The sequence below is a fragment of the Babylonia areolata genome, chromosome 1 (genome assembly GCF_041734735.1).
Source record: "Babylonia areolata isolate BAREFJ2019XMU chromosome 1, ASM4173473v1, whole genome shotgun sequence".
NCBI lineage: Eukaryota > Metazoa > Mollusca > Gastropoda > Neogastropoda > Buccinidae > Babylonia > Babylonia areolata.
The window spans coordinates 50,758,710-50,768,709 of record NC_134876.1 but is presented as its reverse complement, the minus strand read 5'-3'; the positions used below and the strand labels follow the sequence as shown (position 1 = coordinate 50,768,709).

Sequence of the window (10,000 nt, the reverse complement as noted above, 5' to 3'; positions counted from 1 at the left end):
ATGATAATGATAATGAGAAGAAGAAGAATTCTTCTTCTTCTTCTTCCTCCTCGTTCGCCTCCCGTTAGATGAGCAGCCCGGTGTCCTCGATGAAGGCTGCCGTCCGTCGCAGCTCCTCCAGGGTGCCGTACAGCTTGGCTCCCACTGCTGTCGGTATTGGCCAGTACTTCCTCCTGGATGCTGCATGCGTCGTACAGTCTTGAAGGATGTGGTCGGTTGTCATTGGTCCCTCACCACAAGGGCACTCTCCCACTCTGTCCAATGCCAAATTTTGTGTGCATGTGGTGGAGAAGGCGGTTGTGTCCAGTCCTCAGGCGGAAGATCTTGACCTGTTCCCGTCGTTCCAGCAAATGGTATCTGTCTTCTGGGCTATATTTGGATGCTGGAGGCACCTCTTTATTCCTTGCTGTGCCTTAATGATTGATTCTTGATGATGAAGAAGAAGAAAAAGAAGAAAAGAAATGAAAAATAAATGACAATAATAATAATGAAAAGAGGAATAAGAATATCTATTTTGCACTCATTGCAGAATACATGATACAAAACACATACTATAAATTACTAAACATTGAAAAGTTTATCAAAAACTAAGCTATCCAACAGTATTAGCTATGAAAAAAATATAAGCACATTCCCAATTGTTGACCTGTCAAGCCGAAATCTGACAAGCAACAGCAATCGTGTTGTTCAAAAAAAAAAAAAAAATCCATTCACTATAACTGTCAAAACACAAAGAGATAGAGACAGAGACAGAGACACGGAGAGAGAGAGAGAGAGAGAGAGAGAGAGAGAGAGAGAGAGAGAGAGAGAGAGAGAGAGAGAGAGCCACCTCCCTCAGAATACGAGAGAGATATCAATGAAACGGAGGTGCAATTTTTTTTATTAATGCCCATGTGTCATCATTATTTGTCCTTCCACCACCACCACCACCACCATTCTTTCCTCCCTCTCTTTCTTTTTCTTTTCTTCGTCCTTTCCTTCCTTCCACCCCCCCCCCCCCCCCCCCCCCCCCCATCCCTTCACACCTATGTGACGTACAGCCCCCACGGTGTATGTGCAGACTAGGTGATGGACTCACTGACCCTGCCAGGCATTCCTTTGAAGAACGATGCCAAACAGACCCGGGGACTAGACATGCATCTCTGGCAGCCCTCTGGCACTGTTTACTTCATCAGCCACGGGCTGAGCCAGCAGCACTGGCCGCAGTGCTATTATGACCAAGGGTCAGTAGTAAATCTGGCAGCAGTGATTAAATTTTGTGTGTGTGTGTGTGTGTGTGTGTGTGTGTGTGTGTGTGTGTGTGTGTGTGTGTGGCGCGAATAGTAAACATCATCAACAACAATAATAACAAAAGTACACGTCGACTAAAAGTACAGTTAAGCCACTACAACAACAACAACAACAACACAACAACAACAAAATAATAATAATAATAATAATAAAATTGTGTAAAGGCAGAACATGAGACAGACCTTATAGTTGCTGTGTGCACTAATGCCGCTGATCTGCGATCAGACCCCAGACAATGGAATTTATGAAAACCGTTGACAAAATTGATTGAATATGGTTCTGTCATCAACATGTTAATTTTCTCACGGTATGATCATCAGGTTGGGTTTATGCTCTTTTTGTTTGCAATTGTGTTTGTTTTAACGCACATGTGGAAGAGTGTATGAAGGAAGACACGTCCACACGGTTATGCACCTCATTTGCATTAATTTTGTATTTGTATATGTATTTGTATATATTTGTTTGTTTGTGTGTGTGTGTGTGTGTGTGTGTGTGTGTGTGTGTGTGTGTGCGTGCGTGTGTGTGTTTGGTACGTGTTGTACTGGGTGTTGAAAGTGTGTGTGTGTGTGTGTGTGTGTGTTTGTATTTGTATATGCATTTGCATTTCTTTTTTTTATCACAACAGATTTCTCTGTGTGAAATTCGGGCTGCTCTCCCCAGGGAGAGTGCGTCGCTACACTACTGCGCCACCCATTTTTTGTTGTTGTTGTTGTTGTTTTTTCCCACGCCGCTCATTTAGATTCCCAGATACACGACCACACCCGGGTTCGTCTGTCACAGTTCCATCGTCGGCAGTCCGCAGGGAACCATCGATGTATGTTAGGTTGCCAGGAGGCCACACACCAGAGGAGACCCTGCACTGCTGCTGAGTCACTTCGGTGGTGTTCAGCGGTGCCTATTCTGATTCATCGTACTTAGGACACCACCTACTATGCCCCCTACTAACGACAATAATAGCTTAGTCGCGGAGCCAGACTGAGTGAGCGTCCCTCCCAGAGTGGAGACCGCCACCACGTCCCTCAAACAACAGCCCCCCATGAATCTGCCGACACTGAAGACATTGACAGGACTCGCCCCAAGCACAGAAGTGGAGGGGTATCGAAAGTGAGGTCACCATGAGAGCAGGGCATGAAAGGCCACAGACTTTGAGACTGTTTTGTTTATATTGATGATGATGAAGGGGGAGGAGGATGACGATGACGTTGACGATGACGATGTTGCTATGGAGGTCCATTTTAGTTTGGGACTGCGTGACAAGGCTGAACTCTACGCTTCCTGTCATAATGATATCCCGGCGTTAACCAGGCCCGAGAGATACAGACACTTGCAGTGTTGCTCAGATAATTAGAGCAACACACCCAAAGACGCATCCTTGAAGTGGATGACACTCGACTATGTGGTCCCAGTCTCCCCATTTAAGCCCACAGTACACTCAACTCTGGGTAGGAGCCGGCCACCTCCGCTGGGATTCGAACCCGCGTCCTCCCAGCCGTCAGTCCGCGACGCTGACCACTTCGCCACGGCGGCTGGTAAACATCTGAACAAGTTGGTTATTTCTAATATTCGTGTAGGATGCAGCAGGAACTGAATGGTTCCGGCGATCAATGTAGCAATGACGTTTACACCTGTGTGTGTGTGTGTGTGTGTGTGTGTGTGTGTGTGTGTGTGTGTGTGTGTGTGTGTGTGTGTGTGTGTGTGTGTGTGTGTGTGTGTGTTCAACGGTCAGGCCCAAGAGATTGATCCTTCTTAGCAAGTTTGCGCGGTTGAATTCCGAGAAGAAGTAGGAATGAAGTAGCTCCTGCGATCAACATTTCAATGACCACAGAAAGTCAGAAAGCAGGCGTAATTAATCAACCCAATTACCATGTACACACCCTGTGTGCTCTCCCGTTAACCAATGAGAATAAAACACCGAGGCAAGTTTGCGGTCTTGACAGAAGTGCTCGTAAAATATTCATGTAACGGCTCAAGCGATCAACACATCAACGACAAAGTCAGGAGTTACGCTCACGCCTCGCAAATGAAATGCCATGTACGTGTGTGTGTGTGTGTGTGTGTGTGTGTGTGTGTGTGTGTGTGTGTGTGTGTGTGTGTGTGTGTGTGTGTGTGTGTGTGTGTGTGTGTGTGTGTGTGTGTGTGTGTGTGTGTGTGTGTTCTGTAATTAACCCGAGCGGGATGAACCACCTCAACTAGTTTGCACACGTGGTTCATGTTTGACTGCAATACCCATGAAATGGTTCTGGGGCGAGAGCACTGCGTTGCCGTTGGGCTTTGTTCCGATTACACTTGGATGGAGTTTTTCTCTTTGTCTACGCTGCCTTTATTTGGAGAGTAAACCGCAGATCGCCGGGGAGAAGGTGTGTGTGTGTGTTAGAGAGGAAGAGGCGTACTCCAGACGTGTCATCTAATATGTATGCGCACGTAAACTATGTAGGCAAATGTATTAAACATGAATACAAATACGATCGTTGCCGTATAATAGTACCGCCACATTCTCGTGCGATGCTGGTTAAACCTTAACCGAATTATGGACACCTGTGTGGATTGACGGACAAGCGGTAACGCGTCCGCCTAGGAAGCGAGAGAATCTGAGAACACTGGCACAGTCACCAGTATTTTCTCCCCCTCCACTAGACCTTGAGTGGTGGTCTGGACGCTAGCCATTCGGATTAGACAATAAACCGAGGTCCCGTGTGCAGCATGCACTTAGCGCACGTAAAAAAAAAAAAAAACCTGCGGTAAGAAAAGGGTTGTCCCCGTCAAAATTCTGTAGAAAAATCCGCTTCGATAGGAAAAACAAAAACAAAAACAAAAAAACTTAACGCAGAGAAAAATAATATAAAAATGGGTGGCGCTCTCAGTGTAGCGACGCGCTCTCCCTGGGGAGAGCTGCCCGAATTTCACACAGAGAAATCTGCTGTGACAAAAAGATGAATACAATACAATACAGTGTTGGCGAGCACCAACCGGGAGGAAACAAATCATCGTTATACAGACAAAAAGTACATTACATGGCTTTCATGTCTTGCACTCTACTTTTCCACTTACATGGCGTAATTGATGTATTAATGACGGTAATTCCTGGTGCTTTATTCCATGTGAATTGCACTAGAAGTTTGGAACAATGATGGAAAAGAAAACAAGTGACGATCCATGTGCAACGTGCACTTAGCGAATACAAATGAACCCACGACACTAACATAAAAAGGTTGTCTCTTGCAATATTCTGCAGAAAAATCCACCTCTTTAAAAAAACAACAACACCAACACCAAAACCCCACCCCACCATCACCACAACCAGCACCAAAAACAACACCCCACCCATCACCCATCAACAGCAACAGCATCACCAACACCACACTCCTCCCCAACTCTAACCACTTTCGGCCTTCTCCAACTCTAGTTGCTGTTGTTGCTGCTCTTCTTCGTTTTCTTTTTCTTCTTCTTTTTTCTCCTCCTCCACCTCCTCCTTCATCATCATCAACATCATCATCATCACCTTCTTCTTCTTCTCCTTATTTCTCTGCTTTCTTCTTCTTCTTCTTCTGTCTTGACTGTCTGGTGTGTCAATGGGGAGCTGCACAGCGCTGTTCAGCAGATATCTCCAACACTTACCTCTCGCAGAATCAAGTCCGCGCTTGGTGCCGACGCCAAGACGAGCATGGTCCTGAAGCGGGACTCCTTGATGAGCTGCAGACTCTCCCGCACCTGTCCCGAGGACCGGTTGCCCACCTCCTCCTCCTTCTGGCCTTCCTGCTGGTCGTGGGGTGGGTGGTCGAAGAGACGGAAGACAACCGTGCCCATGTAGACCTCCGACAGCTGCTGCACCACTTCGGCTGTGGCAGATGAGTCTGTAGGTAAAGGGTGGGTCATTCCAGATGACGTGAGGACGGATCACTTGGAGCTGGGTATATATGGCTTTACTGGGCAGAGCAGTCTGTATGTATAGGACATGTTATTCCAGATTAGGTGAGGATAATTCACTTGGAGTTGGGTATGTATGGCTTTACTGGACAGAGTAGTCTGTATGTATAGGACATGTTATTCCAGATTAGGTGAGGATAATTCACTTGGAGCTGGGTATGTATGGCTTTACTGGACATAGTCTGTATGTATAGGACATGTTATTCCAGATTAGGTGAGGATAATTCACTTGGACTTGGGTATGTACGGCTTTTCTGGACAGAGCAGTCTGTATGTATAGGACATGTTATTCCAGATTAGGTGAGGATAATTCACTTGGACTTGGGTATGTATGGCTTTACTGGGCAGAGCAGTCTGTATGTATAGGACATGTTATTCCAGATTAGGTGAGGATAATTCACTTGGAGTTGGGTATGTATGGCTTTACTGGACAGAGCAGTCTGTATGTATAGGACATGTTATTCCAGATTAGGTGAGGATAATTCACTTGGACTTGGGTATGTATGGCTTTACTGGGCAGAGCAGTCTGTATGTATAGGACATGTTATTCCAGATTAGGTGAGGGTAATTCACTTGGAGCTGGGTATGTATGGCTTTACTGGGCAGAGCAGTCTGTATGTATAGGACATGTTATACCAGATTAGGTGAGGATAATTCACTTGGAGTTGGGTATGTATATCTTTACTGGGCAGAGCAGTCTGTATGTATAGGACATGTTATTCCAGATTAGGTGAGGGTAATTCACTTGGAGTTGGGTATGTATGGCTTTACTGGGCAGAGCAGTCTGTATGTATAGGGCATGTTATTCCAGATTAGGCGAGGGTAATTGACTTGGAGTTGGGTATGTATGGCTTTACTGGGCAGAGCAGTATGCATGTATAGGACATGTTATTCCAGATTAGGTGAGGGTAATTCACTTGGAGTTGGGTATGTATGGCTTTACTTGGCAGAGCAGTCTGTATGTATAGGACATGTTATTCCAGATTAGGTGAGGATAATTCACTTGGAGTTGGGTATGTATGGCTTTACTTGGCAGAGCAGTCTGTATGTATAGGACATGTTATTCCAGATTAGGTGAGGATAATTCACTTGGAGTGGGGTATGTATGACTCTACTGGACACAGCAGTCTGTATGTACCGGACATGTTATTCCAGATTAGGTGAGGATAATTCACTTGGAGTGGGGTATGTATGACTCTACTGGACACAGCAGTCTGTATGTACCGGACATGTTATTCCAGATTAGGTGAGGATAATTCACTTGGAGTGGGGTATGTATGACTCTACTGGACACAGCAGTCTGTATGTATCGGACATGTTATTCCAGATTAGGTGAGGATAATTCACTTGGAGTTGGGTATGTATGGCTTTACTGGACAGAGCAGTCTGTAGGTAAAGGGTGGGTTATTCCAGATGAGGTGAGGATGGTTAACTTGGAGGTGGGTATGTATGGCTTTACTGGGCAGAGCAGTCTGTATTCATGGAACATGCTATTTCAGATGAGGATGTTGGGCTGAGGTTTTGTTTGGGCAAGGCTGGGATGGGGAGGGATGGCTTAGGATGTTTCGGTTTGGATTTGTGTTTGTACGGGTAGGGTGAGCCTGTACAGGGTGGGTCGTTCGAGGTGAGGTGGTGGACTGAGGGTGTTGTTTCGGTGAGGCTCGGACGGGGATGGGTGGCTTGGATTTGTGTTTATATTGGTTGAAATAAGCAGAGGAGTGCGTAGGTATAGGGTGGGTTATTCCAGTTCAGGTGTTCGGCCGATGTTTTGTTTTTGGCGAGGTTGATGGGCAGAGGAGTCTGTATAAGGTGAGTCATTCGAGTTGAGGTGTTGAGCTGAGGCTGTGGTAAGGAAGAGTTGGTGCTGGACGGTTTAGGATGAGTCGGTTGGTGATGGGTTTGTGAGAGATTGGTATGGGTGAGGTTGGCGTTGAACTGAATGAAACTTGGGTGGAGTGAGTGATACTGGGTGCAAAGGGTTGAGTTAGATTGAGTGGTGCGGTGTGAGATTTTTTTTTTTTTTTAAGATTTTTTTTTTTTTTTTGAGATTTGTGTGTGTGTGTGTGTGTGTGAGAGAGAGAGAGAGAGAGAGAGAGAGAGAGAGAGAGAGAGAGAGAGAGAGAGAGAGAGAGAGAGAGAGAGAGAGAGAGAGATTTTGGTGAAAACGGGTTTGAGTTAGTCTTGTGTAGTTTTGTGTGGCATTTCGGCGAGGGTGTGAGAGACTGAATGAAGCTGGGTTAGGTTGGGTAATACTAGTCGGGGTGGGACTCGCTTAGGGTTTTATGGAATTGGATTGGAACGAGTGAGACCGGGGTTAGGTTGGTTAGATTTAACAAAAATGGAATGAGCTGGTGAGTCTAGGATGAATTTGTGGGGTTGGACTGAATTGGAGGCAATGAAAAGGTTGAGATTGGTGGAATAAGAATAGGTAGCTTGGGATTTCGTGTGGCGTGACATATTTTTTTCCTCCAAGAGCCAAACGAAGCTAAGCAAAACGTATTAAAATGAAACATAAATAAATAGATTAATCAATCAATCTATCAATCAATCAATTAATTAATTAAGGAGGAAAGAAAGAAAGAAAGAAACACGGTAAAGTGGACAAACAAATCAAAACAATAACACAAACCAACGCCAGTAAAACAGAAACCGCAGTGTACACTAAGGAAATGCATTTGATTTAAATGTGCAATGTATTACCGAAGAAGAAAAAAAAGAGAACACACACACACACACGCGCTCGCACACACACACACACTTAGGCCTCTCTCTCTCTCTCTCTCTCTCTCTCTCTCTCTCTATCTCTATCTCTCTCTCTCTCTCTCTCTCTCTCTCTCTCTCTCTCTCTCCGCACACATATATTAAAACTCACCAGTACTTCTTGTGTCCACAAGCACTGCCACTTGAGACCACTCCAAATGGGACAGAAGTTGCTGCAACAAAAGATGCTCTCCCCTCGATGGCGTCATCATTTTCCCACCGTCTAATGACGTCACCGCATGCCTATTTTGAGGAACGATGACATAAGGGAGGACATATTGGGCGGCCCACTTCTTGAAACTTTCTGTTCGAGCGTCTGAAGATAAGGACACCACTAGGCCGGAACAAGAGGAAGAGTTTAGGAGTTCGCAAGCTGAAACAATGATGTAGATTAATCAGACATACAAAGATCTGTATAGGTTTTTCTCTTCTTCTTCTTTTTTTTTAACTTATAAGATAAGAAGGACAGAAAGAAAGAACGAATGAAAGAAAGGAGGGAAAGAAAGAAAAGAAAGAATGAATGAATGAAAGAAAGAAAAGAAAAGAAAGGAAAAAAAGTATGAATGAAACCAACTTATTTAATTAAAAGGTCACGGGAATGAACAAGCATTCAATCTAACAACAAACTTTCAATAAGCCAGTTCAATATCAAAAGAAAGAAAAAAGATCCAACAGAGTTATAGAGGCAAACAGATATACAATGTAAACCGCAAAAAAATATACACGATCAAACAGCTCATCAGCAAGTAACCTCACAACAAACATCCCGCCAAAAGTCGAGAGAGTTTCAGTTTCAGTTTCAGTAGCTCAAGGAGGCGTCACTGCGTTCGGACAAATCCATATACGCTACACTACATCTGCCAAGCAGATGCCTGACAAGCAGCGTAACCCAACGTGCTTAGTCAGGCCTTGAGAAAAATAATTAAAAAATAATAATAAATAGTAGATAAATACATAAAAAAAGAACTACTACTACTAATAATAATAATATGTATAAGGCGCAAAAACTTGATGAAGTCAACTATAAGCGTACAAAAAAAAAGAGAAATAAAAAAAAATAAATAAATAAATAAATAAATAATAATAATATTAATAATAATAATAATTTTCAACAAAAAAGCGAGAGAACAAACAACGTGTTACGCAGCTATATCACTTGTAACAGCCACTGCAATAAAAGAAACAGTCGGAGATGGACAGTGATGAGGAGAAAAAGAAATGGGGGATCACCAGTGAATCAGATACGATACACTTATCATTTGTAATTGTATTTGTATTTCTTTGTATCGCAACAGATTTCTCTGTGTGAAATTCGGGCTGCTCTCCCCAGGGATAGCGCGTCGCTACACTACAGCGCCACTCTTTTTATTCTATTTTTCCTGTGTGCAGTTTCTTATTTGCTTTTCCTATCGAAGTGGATTTTTCTACAGAATTTTGCCAGAAACAACCCTTTTGTTGCCGTGGGATCCTTTACGTGAGCTAAGTGCATGCTGTACACGGGACCTCGGTTTATCGTCTCATCCGAATGACTTGCGTCCAGACCACCACTCAAGGTCTAGTGGAGGGGGAGAAAATATCGGCGGCTGAGCCGTGATTCGAACCAGCGCGCTCAGATTCTCTCGCTTCCTAGGCGGACGCGTTACCTCTAAGCCATCACTCCATATCATGGAATCGAACTAAACTGAAATGAACTGAGCTGCGTTGTAGTTTTTTGCCCTTAATTAATCGAAATGTTTGAGCTATATAACTCATAGTCTGCTGCTAACGACAATACTCGTCAGTCATAGCTATCATTCCAATGTGATAAAACTGAGTTCCCAGGTCAATGATGTCACTCGTTGAACATCTTTATTAATTTTGGACTTCTTCATCATGAAAATGTATTACTGTTGATAACCAAAATGAATTACACTAAATGGAAGTATGCAAAAAGTAGTAGTAGTAGTAGTAGTTGCTGCTGTTTTGGTGGTGGTGGTGGTAGTGGTAGTAACAGCAGTAGTAGCGTCTGAGCTTAAGTGTCATGACA

At 44.1% G+C, this 10,000-nt stretch overlaps 1 protein-coding gene across 1 annotated transcript in view; it reads right to left on the bottom strand.

The window, feature by feature from the left end:
* LOC143283995 (uncharacterized) overlaps positions 1 to 10,000 on the bottom strand; it is a 45,891-nt gene that overhangs the window by 16,902 nt on the left and 18,989 nt on the right. Inside the window, exons 3-4 of the mRNA XM_076590554.1 lie at positions 8,087 to 8,347; positions 4,906 to 5,141 (exon numbers count right to left, since the gene is read on the bottom strand). Of these exons, the coding sequence (XP_076446669.1) occupies positions 4,906 to 5,141; positions 8,087 to 8,347 (497 nt within the window). The remainder of the gene's footprint in view (positions 1 to 4,905; positions 5,142 to 8,086; positions 8,348 to 10,000) is intronic.